We start from the raw sequence: 19,958 nt of genomic DNA on the forward strand, positions 1-19,958 counted from the left end.
TTGCTCTGATCTCCTCTCCGATTCGTGGTAAAAAGAAAATTATCATCTAAAGTCACAATATAAATCTTCCTCTAACTAATTTCCACCAAAAACTCCACCAGAGCACAAATTTACCAAAATGCCCTTGAAATACATTTGCACATATATCCTCTATTACCACAATTAGGCCCCAAACTTTCTAAGCACCATTTCAAAGCATAAACAAAGGTGGTTATTTCAGTACAGTGTGGTTGTCGACTTGTCGTAAGCATCACCTCTCCTCCATGCTCGGCGTCGCCGGCGGTTGATACCTTTCTCTCTCTTCAATCACCTTTTCTTTCGCATTTTTCAAGGTTAAATTTTTCCGCTGCTTATGTTATTCTAAAATCTGGTTCTTGATAATTATATGTTGTATAGTTATATTAATTTTATTATTGGTTCAATTTATTATTTTCTGGAATTCTTTATTTTCTTGAATATGGTTTTATTTCGGAGTTTATAGGTTTGAATAGTGAAAATTTGTGGGTTGATTTGGATGACATTGATGATTTGATGAATTTTGTTGTATAACAGTTTTAATTTTCTTTGATGGTTGTTGTTGATTTAGCGAAGTAATTGCCAATTAAGGGTTTTGAGTTGCCTCGGTGAATGTTAGATGGATTAAGCTTAATGATTTTGAAATTGAAATTTAGCTTTTTCGTATGAAATTGCCTAAATTTTGATTAGGGAAAGTGATTATTTGGTTAATTAATTCACCATTTACTAGATGCTTGCGCCCATTTTTACACATTAGGTTGAATTATTTGGGTTTTTGTTTATAGAATTTTGATTGGGACAAAAGTGAATTGATTAGTATTAATTAGAATCCATTCTTGCTATAGGTTTATACTAGGAGGCCTCAAGCGGACTGTAGTGGTTCTCTCGAACCAACCTTCCGTCTGGGTGTTAGAGAGCAATCATAGGGAAATGGGTTCAATAGTTGCTGATAAGAGGGCATCGGAAAACGGGGATAGTTCTTTGCTAGTCTCCCCACCAAGATATACACGGCGGAAAGTCTCTGCGATTCGTGATTTTCCTGATGGATGTGGGCCGAATGCTGCAGGAATTGGCCTACAATTGAAGGAAGTGGGAAGTAGTGGGAAAAAAGAGTGTGGTGCTTTAGTAAATGTAGATTTTAGTAGGGAAAAGGGTAGCGATGCTTGTGAAGTGATGGAAAAAATACTTCAAAAAGAAAAAGTTGAGTCACAAAGTCATGGTGTTCCATCGTGCTCAAATGGGAATGAACAAGAGAAATCTAATTTGAATAAATGTGATGAGGTAGAACAGGAAAATGAAGAGAATTCGAAGCTGCCAGAGGACAATCCTAAATCATTTGAAGTCTTGTCAAACATTGATGAGGATTCTAAGTCAGAAAAAGAAATTCGTGATACGTTAACTGAGTTAATTGAACGGATTGTAGAGTCACCCAGTGCAAAAAAGGATACTGGCAATCTTGATCTTGCTATTGATGATAAAGCGTTGGATAAGGGAACTAGTGTACAACATTGTTCACTACCACATTATCCTGTCCCTCCAAATCTTGTTTGGAAGGAACCTAAATATCCTCCTCGAAGAAAAGTTTCTGCTGTTCGTGATTTCCCTGTCGGCTGTGGGAATAATGGGCCAAAGCTCTGTGATACTAAAGACCAACATATTGATCAAAGGGAGCCAAATTCCAAAATGGAGAAAGCTGTTGTACTATATAATGCAAATCTAGTTGGAGTAGAGCATGAAGCTGACAATGTCGTCAAGGACAAGGAACAAGGTCTTGCTCCTGTAAAAGGTGGGGATACACTTGAACATCATTGTGATTCTGATAGAACTCCTTTGTTCAGAAAATCTTATGAGACAAGGGGACAAGAGGAAATTTCTGAAGATAAAAATGGTGAGCAAATTGAAAAAGAGAGCGATACAGGATATTTACCTGATGGACTAGACAAAGAGATAATGGTTTATGTTAAGGATAAAAAAAAGAAGAAAAAGTCAATTGGTGCTCCCTATAAAAATGTAGGCGCAGGAAGTGGGTCGAAGCTGGTTATTGTACAAGGTCTTATGGCTGCAGACCACTGCCCATGGAGGGAGGGGAAAGGAGCAGTTAAATCAACACCATCTGTGGCTAAGAGAAAAAAAGGGAAGTGTGACATTTCTAGCCAAGGTACACGCAAGGGATCACCCAATAAAAACAACTCGGATAGCAAGGTCTTGGCAAAAAAAGCTATGATGGTGATATCTTATCACGAGGAGGGCATAGATGAGATTTCTAGGCCACTGGATTTCATAAATGATAGCGACTCTTCTGAGAATGATGAATTTGACGATTATCAGCTGCTTCCAAGACAGGAAGATGTAGATGTCTATCTTGCCCCTCGTGTTTCTAGCTCGTCAAGTGAGAGAGGTATGCGTGCTAAGGTACGTGATACATTGCGCATATTCCAGATTGTTCATAGAAATTTTTTGCAAGAAGAAGAAACAAAGTCGAAGGATCAAGAGAACGCCAGTAAGAGGGCTGATCTACGTGCTGCAAGGACGCTCAAGAAGGCTGGAAAATATCTCAACACAGTGAAAGGAATAGGACCTGTTCCTGGAGTAGAAGTTGGTGATATATTTAACTACCGCATAGAACTCGCTTTAATTGGGCTTCATACACCCCTGCAAAGTGGTATAGATACAATCAAGGTGAATAAACAACCGATTGCGATCAGTATTGTGGCTTCTGGAGGTTATGCTAATGATGTGGATAATCCCTATGTACTGATTTATACTGGTCAGGGAGGAAACGCTACAGGAGATAAGCAGCCTGAAGATCAGAAACTTGAACGAGGAAATTTAGGGCTGAAGAATTGCATAGATAAAAAGACTCTGGTTAGGGTTATTCGAGGGTTTAAAGAGACAAAGGCTGTGGAGAGTTCTGATGGAAGACCCAATAATGGAAGATCAAGAACAATTGCAACGTACACTTATGATGGGCTATACACTGTTGAAAAATACTGGCACGATCTTGGGTCCCATGGAAAGTTGGTCTTCAAATTCGAGCTGAGAAGGGTTCCAGGTCAGCCAGAGCTTGCTTGGAAGGAAATGAAACAGTCCAAGAAATATAAAGCACGTGAGGGCCGTTGTGTAGCTGATATTTCTGATGGAAAAGAGGATGTCCCAATAGGTGCAGTCAATACCATTGATGATGAGAAACCGCCATCATTTACATATATTACGAGCATGATGTACCCTGATTGGTGCCGGCCTATACCCCCTAAGGGCTGTGATTGTAAAAATGGATGTTCAGATACAGAGCATTGTGCTTGTGCCCTTAAGAATGGAGGAAACATACCATTCAATTACAATGGAGCTATTGTTCAAGCCAAGTCCCTTGTATATGAATGTGGGCCGTTGTGCAAGTGCCCTCCATCTTGTCACAACAGAGTCAGCCAACATGGTATCAAACTTCCTCTTGAGGTCTTCAAGACTGACTCAAGGGGGTGGGGTGTAAGATGTCTATCTGCAATTCCATCAGGTAGCTTCATATGTGAATATATAGGGGAATTGCTGGATGACAAGGAAGCTGACCAAAGAACTAGCAATGATGAATATCTATTTGATATTGGGCAAAACTATAATGATTCTACTCTTTGGGAAGGACTTTCAGATCTTTTGCCCGATAAGCCATCAAGTATTGTTGATGTGATAGAAAATGTCGGATTTACCATTGATGCGGTGAGTTATGGGAACGTTGGGAGGTTTATCAATCATAGTTGTACTCCTAACCTATATGCACAGAATGTCCTTTACGACCACGAGGACAAGAGAGTTCCCCACATAATGCTGTTTGCAGCAGAAAACATTCCTCCTCTACAAGAGCTTTCTTATCATTACAATTATATTATAGATCAGGTTTTTGACTCCAAAGGAAATATTAAGAAAAAGAGTTGCTACTGTGGCTCAATGGAGTGCAGTGGTCGGATGTATTGATGAACTCCTTCAACTTGCCTTTTCACTGTAAGTATTCTTACAATTTTGAATTAATGCTTTTAAATTTGATCTTTTATACTACGTATCTTCCTTGACCTACCTTAATATTGCAAATTTGATGTTTAGAAGATCTTGACCTTTAAGCTGGACTTTCAGAAAGCTTGCTTAAAATGAGCCATGGCAGAAAATTTCAGTTTAGTTAGAATTGTGGAAGTGTGCTAACTCACAATTTTCTATTTTTGGCTTCTTTTTAGATTAGTTTAAGAATTGTGACGAAGATCACTCTTCAGGGTTATTAGGTAATTAAATGATTTGCCTTTTAGTATAGAATGAAGTGTAAAACAATAGGCAAGAATTAGTAAGATGATAACCTGTGCTATGTTAGTTGGGCTCAGGTATAGGACTCGTATCCAAGTGTCGGACTTAGAAAGTCTGAAATATTAAGACATGGGACCTAATCCTCCCGAACAAATAGAAGAACTTACTAAGAAACAAAGTTTTTCCCAAAAAAAGAAAAAAAAACAACTTAATGAAATGAAATGGAAAAACAAAGAAAGATAAAACAAAGAAAGATAAGAAAATCTATCACATAAAGATTGAAGACAACGTACAAAGATAAAGTGTAATGATAGATTACGGGTGTAAAGATGAACAATTGAATTTAAATATGGAAAAAATAAATTATTATAGCATTATTGTGGTAGTTAGATATTTTAAATGTGTTGTTTTGTTCTCGTGCTCGTGCTTGAAATTAAACAAATCATAGAACAAAGCTTTATTCGAACGTAGTAATCCTTGGCACTAACCCACTTTTTTCATGTCGTGTTATTATGCTATATTAAAAATTGTTTTGCCTTGTTCAAAAGAAAAGTCATCAAATCAATTACATATTGGTTATTTATTAGTCTCGTGGTATTGTACAATTAAATGTGTCGTGTCGTGTCATGTCATGTCATGTCATGTTGTGTTTGACTCGTTTAACCCTTGACATTAGGGGTGTTCAAAACAATCCGACGACTTTATTTTAATCGGGTATTTTTCATTTTTTTAATATTTCATAGGTTGGGTACCCGAAAAGGCGAAAACCCCTAAGATGGTTTTTTTTTCCTTTAAAAAAATAATAATATTGCCAGCTAAGGGTTCGTTTGGCATCGCCGTGGTTTTCTGTTTTTTGGTTTTTTGTTTTTTAAAAGTGTATTATATATGTCACATAATGAATCAAAAAATATATAAACTTATTAAAATCATGATAATTTTGAAAACTGACAACAGAAAAGTAGAAATACCTTTTTCTTGTTTCCTGTTTTTGGTTTTTGGTTTTTGGTTTTCAAAAAAACAGAAAACTGAAAACCAAAAATGATGCCAAACAAGCCCCTATCAGTTTCTTTGGGCCTTAGCTAGGTTTTTATAGTGTTTGTTGTTGTAGGACAAATTGTGCTCTTTAGACATGACCTTATTTCACAAAAAGTAAAAATCTAAGATGCCACAATTTTGCATTCTACTACGGCTAGACAAACTTTATTACATTCATGCCTTCATTTAAATACATGACTACTCATCTTTAGTGCAGTTACATTATCAAGACCAACTTTCGAATAACCAAGAGGAATTTAACTTCCCTTTATGATAATAAACAAAACGTTTATAGTGAGTGAAGTGCAGTTCACACCTCATATCTTATGAAGCACACTATTCAAAGTTATTCCGTCATTTATCCCAACTACTTGACTGAATTTTACTCCCATCATGTATGGTAATGTTATTCTTAGTATTAGCAACAAGTTTGATATCTATAAATTGATGCACTATCTAGTAACCATTTAGAATTTAGTGCAAGATAGGAGGAAAAAGTTACCCACCATCATTTTATTGATTGGTTAGGCTTTTTACCAATGGAACTTCGTACCAGCAAGGTTTTTACTCTACCCCACCCCACTAGAATCCCATACCACCTTACCTCCTAAGATTCACAAACCATTTCATTATGAAATGTAGATACCATTCCAACTATAACAAACCAAATAACTTTAAACTATCATGGGCTTTAGAATTTATACCTCGTGTATGAGATTTCATACCAATCCATTCTAGTTTAACGAACCAACAATCCTAGATTGTACTGCTCGTCTGCTCCATATAAATTGCCGCAGTGTTCCATAACTTCCATTTGCAATGGTATGGTTTCACTAGTATCTACTTCATTGTAGGATATAGAAGCTATTCTATTGTCCATGAAACCTTTGAAACCTGGATATTCATGTATCTTAAAGCATTGAAACTTCAGAATGTGTGCGGTATAGTTGGAGCCTGGTCTATTAAACCTTTTGGGCCCAACCTACTTGCTTGAGAGCACTATTATTACAGTGATACAGTCTATTTGGCCAAGCTTCTGAATACCAATTTCTGTTTCTTAGAATTATGTTTCTAATCCGTAGTTCTCCAAAAACACCTAGTTATTCATTAATTTTCCTCATCTTATAATATTTTCCCCCAATTTCCTTTTTCTTTTCATTGATTTGGCCTTTGACTTCTACGGAGTATATCCTCTTCATCACCCTCTTTGCTTGAAATCATATGAATAAATAACATTGGCTACAGTGCTACACACAACTCAATTTCCTCTAATGTTTTTAAGTATGGATTTGGCAGCAATTTAACTTTTTTATTTTCCCATATTATCAACCAAGTTGGTTGATTGTTGAAATTAAATGGCAAAGACAGCACACTCTCTTTAAAAAAAGAAGGAAAAAAAAAAAACCACAACAACACAACACCACTGTCATCTTTCTCATAATAGGAAAGATATAAACCATCTCAAAATTCATTTGCGTTGTGAATATAAGGGGAGTTTATAAACAATTTTTCAGAACTACAATTTTAAATGATAATTTGTTGATGGAGGATGTGGGGCTGAATGGACGGGGAATTAGGAAAGCAGGAAGACACATAGACATAGAAGAGAGTATCAGCTATGGCATTGAGAGAAAAGGGGAGGAGAGTGTTATATATATATTTTTTAGATGGGACATGTGGGTATTTTCTAATAATTGAAGGGTATGATGGTCTGATAAAAAATTTCATTAAATGAGTATTTTTGGCTCCCTGAGAATCAGTTCCTAGAGGCTTCAAGCTTCTCCTTCTACACCCTCTAGAATCTATTTTTGGTTCATTTGGCCTTCTAAATCTGATCCACTTTCTCATCGAGCGCTTCTATTTCTGTAAAACCCCTTGTTTGGCCAAATTTCAGTTTCTCACGCTCAGAAACACTTTCAATAGCTTGGCCAAACACTACCGTATTGCTGTAAGCTGGTTTTTGATGATTGATTAGAAGGATTGTGTCTTAGCTAGCTAAATGTTCATTGTATCTGCTATTTGTTTGTAACAAAAGCCATTGACTCTATCTGATTTAATGCTTGAGAAATTTCCTTGTCTCCCCTTTTGAACAAATAGCACAGAGAGAGACCTCTGTTACTCTAGGAAAATTCTGCTTCCTGAATATACCATCTATTTTTTTTCCAATCTCTGATGGATGATGTTCTTAGTAAGATTGCAAGTGCAATTATTGCTCGTACAGTAAGAAAGTGAATGTGCGTCTTCTATTGCATCCCAAATTGACTTGATAGCTGTGAAAATTTTTGGTTAGCAAAGTGCCATTTTATGGGATTACTAACTCAACAGCTAATTTTGGGGGACACTCAAATTGCTCATTTTACCTGTTATACGTAGTATATCCCTTACTCTTGCATTACCTGTCATAGGGCCTGTTACAGCTTTGTTATGTTTATATGGTGTACAGAAATTTGGGAACTTCCCCGCCTTCTTTTGCACTTACTGTCTCGTTTTGATTTCTGATGCATTTCTCTAATGGTTTTATCAGCTTTACATGCTTAATTATGATTTTTTTTTTCTTCCTTTGCAGTTAAAATTGAACATATAGACTCCTATCGTCGACGTTGGATCCCTTTTAGGCTGCAATTTTCAGTCATATTGTCGACTTTGGATCCCTTTTAGGCTGCAATTTTCAGTCATAGCAGCGTTGTCATAGGTTTGTGTTTTTCTTTTACAGCAGCAAGAACAAAGAATTACTCTTGTTTTACTTCTTGCTGGAAGAAACAGAATTTAGCTTCTTCCTGGGGCTGTTAATTGGTTTTATATTCAATGTACGCTTTTCTCTGTGTACTGCTGTAATTTTTCACTACACTTGCAATTTTGTAACTTTACTGATACAAGATCAGCTTTAGGAAAAAAAACAGACACACAATTCCTGGTGTGGTATGGCTAAGTGGCTAATATCAGTCAAGCTAAAATCAAAGGCGTACGCAACTGCATATGCCAATGTAGTTGGGTGTGTTTAGCAGTTATCCGCAGAGAAGTGCAGATAGCTCAGTGTGAGGCAGAATGTACGTGAGCAAGACATTGCAAGTCTGGAATTGAGGACAAACTCAGCAGTGCTTCTGTAGGGTATATACTGAGCAAATGCGTTAAAATAGTCTCGAATACAAATTTCTTTAAGCAAAATGTTTTGTTTTCATTATACAATTTTTTATTGGAAAAGTATATAAAATTTGTACTTTGGAAAATTAGGAGATTAAATTATTTAAAATAAAATTAGTAGATGAGTAATATTATAGATATTGAAGGTAAAAGTTATGCCTAACATCAATGGGTGTTAATATATAGGATAGGAGTATTCTACATTATGAAAAAACCATAGTTACTAAGTAAATTGTACGCATCTATGTATTCTTTTGTTAATTTTTCACGCATGCATCCAATACAGGAATTATTATGATAAGTCTCGTGAATTATTAAAAAGGCAAACTGTTGCAGAGTTGATTGAATGGAGCTCAAATGAACCAAATCATATAAAATAGCAAAAATAAATATAAATCATTGATAATAGAGTAAATAACAATAGGAAATTCAACTACTTATTAGTTCTCCCAAAACTAAATACTCCATAGATAGAAACTAACATTCATTAAATATATGAATACTAATACATAGTATATAAAAACTCCATGATAATCTATTCTAGAAAATCAAACATACTTCATTATTCCTACTAGCATATTTCCTAGTAATATGCTATATAACCTAAAATAAATCATAGTAACAAACTTCTCCCTAGACGACCAAGTGCTAAAACTTTGCTTCACGGCGAGTTGCCACCCTTGGCGGAGGTAGATGGAGGTGTCGGGGCAGGTGGTCCAGGGACAAATGGTTGAGGAAGCCCGGGAAATGAACTTGGTGGTGGGTCATTTTTCGGGTCAGGAGGGAAAAATGGATCATTAGGCGGGTTTGGAACGTAAGGGATAACGGGTTTAAGGAGACCCTTTATTATTCCAGGGACAAACGGGTTATCATAAAATCCAAAGGCATCTTGTGGTTTAACATCATTATTATTGTTTTCTAATGGTCTTGCATTAGAAAATCCTAGTATGCATGAAGCAATAATAAGAAAAACACAAAGAGCTTTCATCTTTTTTATTCTCTTAATTAAAATGTAAAAGGTTTTTGATGAGATGATATAAAAAAATGAATGCATTTTCATGCTATTTATAATAGTGTGGTACGTGATTTGATGACTATGTATGTTATTTTGATAAGTTTGTATATAATAAGATGATAGAGGTTATATGATTTAAAGGTGTATATATGTTAGTTATCTTATTTATGTATTATATATAAATGAATAATGAATTGATGTGTGACCAATTAAATAATTGTAAGCTTTTAAGAAATGAATAGGGTAATTATTTTAGCACATTACAATTAATAATAAAAATAAGTTACAAATGTATGGGTTCATAATCATTTTGAAATGATACATATAAATAAAAAGAATAAGATCGAATTGTAAATCATAAACAAAAGTGAAATAAACAAATGATAATCATAATACAATGATTAATCCATAGAATTGTAAAGGTGAATCATTATGATTGGATTGATTTAATGGTAATCGACTATCTTCAATAATGATAAACTCATACGAAGTATAAAACAATTGATATGCGATATACATTTTTTAGATGCTTATTATTAGATTTAACTCATTTAAGATCAAAAAAAATTGTTACTTCCATCCCCAACTTTTATATGTGAGCTATTGTCAAAAATAAAAAATAAAAAATAAAAAATAAAATATATAATAAAAAAAAACTTTTATATGTGGCTCATAGACTCACAGTGTACGTGGTTAGTGGTTACTTCGTTAGTGTCGTTAGTGGTATAACTATATAAAAGTTACTCGGTCAGTATTACAGGGTTACTCAGTCAGTATTATAGGTATTTCTTTATTATTTTACAAGCAACCACGTGATAGATATGGCTAGCTACACAAAAAAACGTGTTGATTCGGTTAGTCTTTTTATGTGGCAATATATACACATACAATGTGGCCACATTAATTTTTAAGAATTATTTTTATTCATTTATATAAGAATATAAAACCTTTCAAAAATAAAAAAAAAATAAGAATTTAAAATACAAGTACCCTCATTTGTTCAACTCCTCTTATTAAAAAGTGTAACCCTATTTTTCTTATTAATAATGAACATATTATCAAATTCTATTTTTATAAATTTTTTTTATTACGGTACATATTGATATTAATTATTCAAAAATTGTCAATATGTAAAAATTAACCCAAAAAAAATTGACATTAAGAAAGTTGGATCATCTAAACAAGATTGAAAACATTTTTCACTTTTTCAAATGCCAGTGACTTTTACCCCCATTGTATTCCAATTTCCAAATCTGTAAGATTACTCCGTACCATTTAGGCATTTATCAATCAAAAATCCCCAAATAAACCCTAAAATTCAATGTTGATCGACGATGTTAGAATTTAATCCCTTAAACCATCAATTTGATCTTTAATTTTAAATCAGGAGGACGCATCAATGAAGAATCAAATCAAAGATTTGAGATTTATGAAAATTTTAACAAATCCTCAGTTAATTTGGGGCTCCTTTTTTCTTACATTTGGCGTGGTTTCATTTCTGGGTTTTCTTTATTGTGCTGTCATCTCCAAGCTCCTGCCGCCATCACAAAACCCCTTTATTTTTGCTATACAGAAAGACAGGTTATCTTCTACAATAATTTTTATTTTAAATTTATTTGCAAAATATGATTATACATCTTGTTAGTACTATAATTATTCTGCTTAATAGGTTTTTTTTATAGTGTATGTTGTTTAAGTTGAACCTTATTCAACCATTTGTTTAATTTTATATATTATATGATTACAAGAATAAGGGGATTGGTTGAAGATTATTTTGAGTCATGGGTTTGCACAAATTGTGAATCATGTTTATTAAGCATTGAAGATCTTGGTATTAGAATGTGGGAAGTTTCTTCATACAATGTCGTGATTGGAAATTTGATAGTCTTGTATTGGCTAAGTAGTAAAAATCTTGAAGAAAGCGAAGTTATGTATTGATGTTGTAATCTATCTAAAACGACTATGAATTTCCGAAATTAGAATTATACTTGTATATCCAATGTTTTCAGCAGTACACAAACTGAGACTAGAAAGTTTGATAGTTGGGATCTTAGCTTAGGCTAAATTGGCCCGGTACGAATGCGTAATGTATAAGCAAAAATGTAGGTAGACTGAAGATACAAAGAGGGGGACTGGGGGAGATAGGTTCTAGCAATGGTTTTTACCACATTGCATTACTTGATTTAGGATCTAATTTAACTTTGCTTGACTTGGATATCATTAATATTACATAATTGATGATTTTAAGTTACACTAATATCATGGAGCTACTGTTTGAACCAAAAAAAGTGCTTCTTGTTTAGTTATGTTGAAAGTAGGAACTCTTCCACTTTTGGTAATAAGAGAATATAAAGGCATATACAAGTCTCCGTGTTGTCGATAGGCATTTCAGGTTCCGGAGCGCTCACGGATTTTCGAATTTCCGACAGAAAGAATCTCCATGCATGCCGAAGGAACTTCTTTCCTTTTCCCTGGGGTGAGACTGTGAGGAGAGAGTGAAGCGGCTGGTATAAAAGCAGCTCTATACTTCTATTGCGTTATTGCTTGTGGAGTCTTGGTTCATCTACTTGGAAAATTAGCTTATTGTTGAATTGTGATATTGGCAATTCAGTGTGTCCCTTAATTGTTACCCTGTATATCATAGAGCCTCGGTTTTTACTTTTTAGAGAGGGGGGGGGGGGGGGGGAGTGGGGGATGGTACATTCATTTCCTGAGAAGCCCAAGTTGATGGGGGTACATTAGTTTTTTGAGAAAGCCCAAGTTGATGGTTGACCCTTGTTTTTTTTTACTTGCTTTGATTTATATAGCTATGTTAATAAAGTAGGTAACGGTCCATTTTTAGAGGGGGGGGGGGGGGGTGGAATGGGGAGTTGGGTAAGATGGGATCAAGAAAGTACCTTCTGTTAAACATTTCCTGTAAAATCTCTAGCTTCATGGATTTGAAATGCTCTGTATATAAATATTCCTCATATTTTTTAGCCTTTTAGTTTGTATGGTAATATATATTTACTGACAAAAATGTAGTTGGCTAAAGATATTATGAGAAGTTATTTTCTTTTTCCTTGGCAAGAAAATAAGGTTATTATTTGAGATGAATGGAGTACTTCATCCTTTATTGGGAGTAATTTTCTTTTCAATTTCTCAAGTACGGAATTATGGATGGTCTCATGATCCAAATAATTTAAAGGCATTGCGAGGTGCTAGTAGCTGAAAAATGTTCTTTACAGTTTCTGTTCACCTTTTATCTCCATGATAATTTTTTTTTTATCTCATATGGTTCACCAGATACCTCACTCTGTTCTAAGGGGTGTGTGAAATACAATGCTTTCAGACTACTACTTTCTGCATACTTTTGTTTATTGGGCTGCAATAATGTTTGTGCTGTTAATATTGAATTGCTGATTCTTTTGGCTTTTCTTTACAGATATTATTGCTTCTTGGTCCCATTGTCGCTTCCCATCCTTGTGGTTGCTGTCTACTTCCATTGGCTCAGCATGAAACTCTTCAAGCATGCATGATTTTTGCACCAGTCTTCATATCAGTTTCACGCAGACTAATTTCATTGTTATAAGTTACCACACAACTAGCAATATTTAATGTGGATGGACTACTTTAAGACAGCATCAGTTCGACCATCTCCCCAGAATGCAGATCGAATCATTCATCATCTTTAATACTACATAGTTGCGGACTATTGCTTTTATGCAGTAACACTTCCTATTTCAACTTCTGGAATTCTGGATGCAAGCATGATGGGACACTGTAAAAGCTGGAATTATAGTGTCAATTGTCTTTCATGATTCACGCATGATTTTTTTGTGCACATGCATATACTTCTTAGTGAATGGTGATGAGTATGTGGTAAATTACTTGAATATGTAAAGAGGATAAGTGGCCAGAGGTAGTAGCAAGGTTAGAACATCCAGATCAACATGGAGCATGCAGATTTGAGGCAGAATGAGCGGAAGAGGCAGGAAGAAGTATAATCAATTGTGCAAATCAGCACAGATCGTGCTCGATCCTTAGCTCAAGTGTTTTAGTCAAGTTCTAGATACTGCATAATTTTGCAATTTCGAATGGTTAGTTCGTTCATACAAGTACATAATCTAATGGAAGTGTAATTGTGCCTTCAATGACATGGCATGATCAATTGTAGAATTGAAGCATCTATATGATGATGTTATTATCCTCACACTAAGCTTGGAAATATTTTGATCTGAGTCATAGGGAATAAAGGTATTTGTACCTGATTTGCAGGCACAGCATCAAACTTTATCCTCTTTGAAAACATAAACTTGTACTACGAGGCCTTTTTTCTTGGTTGCTTATATTATGGCGTACTCCCTCAATCTAAATTTCAGCGTTAAACCTTTACTTTAGGGGGTATTCAAGGGTATCACTTTGATAAATTTATAATTAATCACCTTTCCTTTGAAATTAATCGGTACATATTGGGAAATATATTGAATGCACACCCAGGAGCGTCCCCTCCAAAAAAAAAAAAAAAAAAACACCGGGAAACGCTTGTTAGCATGATTTTTATTAAATAAAAGTATATTTTCGATATAAAATTGGATATTTGTAAAATAAAAGCCTTTAGCCCACTGATTCTTATGATGGGCAATTGGGCAAACAAACACGCACTTGGTTGGTAAAAGAAAATCAGTTAAGCCAATTTGAATGGGATCATTTTATTTACATGATTAGTTAATCTTAGTTATTTTTTTACCTAGGAAATTAGTGGTTTGTTGGTAACCTTTAGGACATTTTATTTGACATATGAAAAACAAACAATTAAAGAAAAAACCTTTAGGACATTGTTCTTTGGTAATCTGGTTGATAATTGTGGATCCAAACTCATCTTTATACATTGAATCCAATCTCATTTTTATACAAGTTCTTTATTCGAAAATATATGATTATATTATTAGTATAATTTGGTTGATCGTCTAATGTTGTTGCTTTAGCTAGTTAATTAAGATTACTGCTCATATATACTAAATTACTAATAGCTTAAGCAAGTCAAATATCAATAAAGGAATTTACTTTATAATAATCAAGTGATCTACATTCGCCGCCTCCTTTTCTCTCGGCTCTTGAACAGCGTTCGTATATTGTAAGTGTAAGTACAAGTTTATTTTAGGAAATTCATTCAATTGCATTATTATTGGACTGATTGATCCATTTGACCATGCAACTGTCACCTAATTATGAATTTAATAAGATTAGAAAAGTCTATGTTTTTTTTTCCTTCCAAAATTTTTAAAAAGGATTAGAAAGTTTACCTAATTATATACTACACTCTTTTTATTCACTTGGTAAATCTCTACTCTCTAGCCTACTTATGTAAGATCGAGATAGTGCATGTCTATTTTAATTTATGTACATCCGTGTGTAAGATACATTTTTGGTAACTTAATAAATTAAATAGCAATATCAGTTTCTATTGTATATTTTACTTTATAGTTTAATATATACGAGTATATACCTAGAAACGCCACATATAACTTTTCCGTATAACAAAAGACAACAACTTCCAAATTAAATATTTAAACGAATGTATGTAATACTATGTATAATGCTATGACCCTTTAAGGCTCACCTTGATAAGGAAACTATCCATTAGATCAATCAAGACTATTAGAACATAGTAGAACGAAAAATTCAAAACTTTATATTCAAGATAAATTAGGGGCTAGGGGGCGAAAAATTCAACAAAAGATGTATAAACAATATCTTAACAAATGGGAATAATCTAGTAGTATAAGAGCACAAAACCAATAACAAGACTTTAGCATCAATCCAATGAGTTTAGATCAAGCAAAAGTGCAAAACCACTCCTACATGGCTACATGCAAATCACATTCTTTTATCTCTCTCTCTCTCTCTCTCTCTCTCTCTCTCTCTCTCTCTCTCTCTCTCTCTCTCTCTTTTTTTTTTTTTTTTTTTTTTTTCTCCTCTTATACATATATATAAAGTTATTTCATATTTCAATAATTAAAAAAACAAACATACTATTTTCTTGATAAGGTAGAATGATGTAAAGGTACGTTATAAGTAACTTAACATTCTCTTATTCTCATCTTCTCTCTCCACCTTTTTTTAACAACTTTTGAGGATCTCTTCCTTTAACAACTAAACAAGGATCAATAAATCTAAAATCCCCTTTGCTTGTAACCTTAGGAAACATAGCTAGCTAAAAGCTATGTTTAACAAAATTATTATAAAAATTCTTTTTAAAAAAAAAATAAAAATAAAAAAAAATTGAACTAATAAAATTAATTAAATAAAAAAAATCCATGCATTTTAAATCCACAAGATAAGAACTCTTCTTCCTAATTCCCCTATTTGACCAATACAAACAAGAGCAAAAACTTGCACACGCTCTTACCCAACGCCTCCTTTTGTTGAAGTTTGACACATTATTAATTTTTCATTATTTTCTTAATTATAAGGTTTACTATAACTTCATGCAACTTCTCATTTTTCTATTAAATCCCTTTCTTCTCTTCACAATCGTTATACCTCGTCGTAATCTTTAATTTTCTTCCTAAAATACCCTTTATTTTTCGAAGCTTTTCTAAACCTCAGTACCCTTATAACTACATAGCTAAAATGTTACATAGAGATTTAAAGATACGTGTATGAACCCTCGTCGTGTTCTTATTGACATATACATGTTGTATATGATCCACAAGTTTTATCTTTATTACATTTCTTGAGAGTTCAAAAGAGGGAGATTCTTTTAACTTTATACCCATAGAATTATAGAGCTGGATGTTTGGTTTTCCTTAATAAGAAAGAAGTAAAACAGAATATCACTTTATTTTGAGGTGTAACATTCTTTTTTATATAAGATGGTGTATTTTCAAAAGTACTATATTGATCATCTTCATAATGTAAGGAAAGTTGATGAAATAATTAGAAGTAAGATTATGAAGGAAGAATTAAGGTCATCCAAGAGAAAAAAGTCTAAGCTATATTCACTGCTCTGCCTCTCTTTCCTCTCTTGCAGCCTCATTTGGGTGTCTCAGATTTTCGGGTTTCCGTTTTCGTTATCTTGTACACACCGTAAGTCCATATCAAATGTTTTGTTACTATTTCAGTATCATAGTCATTTATATTAGTTAAATTTTGTTAGCATGTCCATTAGATTCCCGAATACACCTAAATTTAATTTGTGGTAGTTTGGAGAGTAAAAATAAAACTGTACTCTACTACTCGAGAACAACTAGGAATTTATAAAGTGTTTTTTTCTAGTATGAAGTATTTGCTTATTATTTTTATTAAGTTGATGTTATGTTTTAATGGTTTGTGCTCAAGTTTTATGTTGAATATTAGCTCTGTTTTTAATATGTTTCATGCATGATAAATTGATGACCCTTTCTCTTATTCATTCTTGTTGATTAATCAGAAGGACGAGATAAATTGTCGTACGAAATATCGGGTTCGGATCCTCCAATTGCTTCTTCTGCATCAAATGGTAAGTTTATTTCCTCTATTTTTTGGCTTCATTAGAGAGCATAGCCTTGTGCGTGCATATTGCATGTAGGTATATGTTTATCGTACAAGTGGTTAGGATTACTCGACGTATAAGGTGCACATACACACATTGGTACGTTAAAGGTTATATATGTTCATAATTTTTATTTCTAATTTAATTTTAAGTCATATGGTCGTTTGTTTGAACGCAGGAACAATTTATTGTGATCGAAGCCATTTTCGTACAGACATATGTTTCATAAAAGGAGATATTAGAACAAACTCTTCATCCTCTTCAATCTTCCTATACTTATCTACAAACCCGAAAGCCCCTCTACGTGACATCCCAACAAAATTCGAGGAACACGAGTTACAACATGAAATTATTAGGCCTTATACTCGAAAATGGGAGACTAGTGTAATGAACACAATTGATCAATTGCACCTAATCTCTAAACACAAGCCCTTGGCTAATTCCGGTCACAAATGCGACATCACACACGATGTTCCGGCCATTTTCTTCTCAACGGGAGGCTATACAGGCAATGTGTACCATGAATTCAACGACGGTATAATCCCTTTGTACATCACATCACAACATTTCAACAAAGAAGTAGTCTTTGTTATCCTAGAATACCATTCTTGGTGGTACACAAAATATAGTCAAATCATATCACAACTTTCAAACTATCCTCCTATCATATTCAATACCAATTCCAAGACACATTGCTTTCAAGAAGCCGTCATTGGGCTAAAAATCCACAATGAGCTCACAATCGACTCATCAATGAGCAAAGCAAACACCTTAGGCTTTCGAAACCTTCTAAGTCGAGCTTTTCATGCCCCAAAAAGAGTTGTAAACCTCAAGAAGAAGCCGAGAATGGTCTTATTGTCTAGAAGTGGGTCTAGAGGCATAACTAACGAGCATGCATTGATAAAATTGGCACAAAAAATCGGGTTCAACGTACATATATTGAAACCTAATAGAAACACCGAATTAGGTACCATTTACAAAGAAATAAGTAATAGTGATGTTATGATTGGAGTTCATGGAGCTGCCATGACACATTTTCTCTTCCTAGAGAAAAATCGCGTCTTAGTTCAAGTCATTCCTCTAGGAACGGATTGGGCATCCGAGAATTACTATGGAGAACCCGCGAAAAAGATGGGATTAAAGTACATAGGGTACAAAATTCATCCTAGAGAAAGTTCATTGTACTACAAGTATGATAAAGATGATCCTGTTTTGAGTGACCCTAATAGTGTGAATAAAAAGGGGTGGGAGTTTACTAAGAAGGTTTATTTGGATGATCAATACGTGAGATTGGATCTTAAGAGGTTTGGAAAGTTGTTAGTTCGTGTTTATGATGATTACTTCATGAACTCAAGGATTACAACAAAACGCGACACATAAAGTGCCAGTTTGTCATCCCTACTCATTTTTTGTTAATTATGGTGAAGAATTAGTCCCCTGAATTTCTTTTTATTGTTTTTTTGTTCTTTATACTACATTTAAGTTTTGTATGTATATTAATTAAGACTGTAGGAGTAACATGTAAACTCAATTTTTTTGTTCGAGTTGATCTCATAATCCAACACGAGCCAAGATGAAAACTGAATTTTAAACATGTACAAATGTACAATAGATTGAAAAAAATAAATAAATAAATAACCAGTTCATAACTAATTTAATTAACATATTTTCAAACAAAAAAAGAATTAGGAGAAATGAGGGTTTGAACATAGTTAGCCATAAATACAACTGTGTGACCAGGACGACCATCGCTAACATTAGGAGCAACATGAATGAAGTAAGGTTTAGGTTTGGGCTGACTCAAATCAAGTATTTGATAGGGCAATTTTCCATTTTGCATTTTAGAAGCCTCCATAACCACAACCTTCCCATTACCCGTAATGCTTTGCAAATTTTGATGAACATTGTCCTCTCCCCATTTTCCTTGGTATCTATACTTCAACTTCCAATCTTGGTTCAACATAACGCGTACCTCTATAACTTCTCGCATTAACCTTGGCTCATGACGGCCTTGATTGTGATACTCATGGTACAACTGATAAACACCAATTTTATTGTCCTCCGTCAATCCTATTTCTGTTTGCAACAAGTATAATTCATATATTGTATAACCACTATTAATATAATCCGTCAATTCTTTGTTAATCATGATTTTCCTCAGATCAGCGGCCTTGTTGAAATACTCACTCACCATATCGAATCTAAGAATGAAGAAAACTGAATCCGCGTTATTACGATGATTACCTATAACCCAATGTAGTGCCTCGCCTAATACAACTGGCTCCGAACGTATAGCCCACCAAGTAAAGTTGCCTCCATATTTTTGTGTGTATATATGGGGTATAGCCGAAGAGCAATAAGCATCATCTAATTCCTTCCACTGGCCACGACGCACTGAGTACACTATAATTGATCTACGACGACATTTTTGGTACATATATTGAACCGCCATCACGATTTTGTAGTCATCAATAGAGGGAGCGTACCCAAATCCGGAAAATAAAATTCGATATTTGTACTTGTTAGGGAATGTGATGAACCGTGCTTCATCAATCGTGGGATTCCATAAACACAAATCATTAGCGTCGTCAAGAAGACGAATGCAAAGTATGCCGTTACATGATCCTGCGAAAATGGAATTGTGCAAGGTGATGGGCTTGAAATATTTTGATGCCATTGGTAGCAATTTATAATTATTTGTGTATAATTTGTTCGTAAGATCAAGATGAAGGGTCATTATGGGACTCTTTTGGTACACAACATGCGATGATACAAGATCATATCGCTTTTTTGAAAAAGATGATTGGAGTTTGGTAAACTTAGGGTTTGTGATTATTAATTTCCAGGTTTTGCAGACTGATTTGAATCTTACAAGGGATTTCACGGGTAACCGTAACAGTATTTCAAAGATCAAATCTTCGGGCAACATGGTAGCTTAGCTTAGCTTAGCTT

At 34.2% G+C, this 19,958-nt stretch overlaps 1 protein-coding gene and 1 pseudogene across 2 annotated transcripts; both read left to right on the plus strand.

Annotated features, from left to right (window-relative positions):
- Positions 1–193: 193 nt before the first annotated feature.
- Positions 194–8,160, plus strand: LOC145607860 (histone-lysine N-methyltransferase, H3 lysine-9 specific SUVH6 pseudogene; annotated as a pseudogene). Its single transcript, XR_014105649.1, has 3 exons — positions 194–332; positions 861–4,008; positions 7,901–8,160. The product of XR_014105649.1 is annotated as a histone-lysine N-methyltransferase, H3 lysine-9 specific SUVH6 pseudogene (transcript).
- Positions 8,161–16,239: 8,079 nt separating this feature from the next.
- On the plus strand, positions 16,240–18,520 carry LOC145608798 (xylan glycosyltransferase MUCI21-like). The gene is made up of 3 exons (XM_081664394.1): positions 16,240–16,561; positions 16,905–16,973; positions 17,185–18,520. The coding sequence occupies exons 1-3, from the start codon at positions 16,348–16,350 to the stop codon at positions 18,384–18,386; spliced, it is 1,485 nt and encodes a 494-aa protein (XP_081520520.1). The 5' UTR covers positions 16,240–16,347; the 3' UTR covers positions 18,387–18,520.
- The last annotated feature ends 1,438 nt before the right edge of the window (positions 18,521–19,958 follow it).

The sequence above is a fragment of the Chenopodium album genome, chromosome 23, assembly GCF_948465745.1.
Source record: "Chenopodium album chromosome 23, dcCheAlbu1.1, whole genome shotgun sequence".
NCBI classification, from domain to species: Eukaryota; Viridiplantae; Streptophyta; class Magnoliopsida; order Caryophyllales; family Amaranthaceae; genus Chenopodium; species Chenopodium album.

What these genes read in the sequence shown, in the direction of transcription:
- LOC145608798 (XM_081664394.1), top strand. Translation starts at nt 16,348, where the DNA reads ATGGTGTATTTTCAAAAGTACTATATTGATCATCTTCATAATGTAAGG. An exon ending in TTCGTTATCTTGTACACACC is followed by an intron (nt 16,562 to 16,904) that starts GTAAGTCCATAT and finishes TTGATTAATCAG; the next exon opens with AAGGACGAGATAAATTGTCG. An exon ending in TGCTTCTTCTGCATCAAATG is followed by an intron (nt 16,974 to 17,184) that starts GTAAGTTTATTT and finishes GTTTGAACGCAG; the next exon opens with GAACAATTTATTGTGATCGA.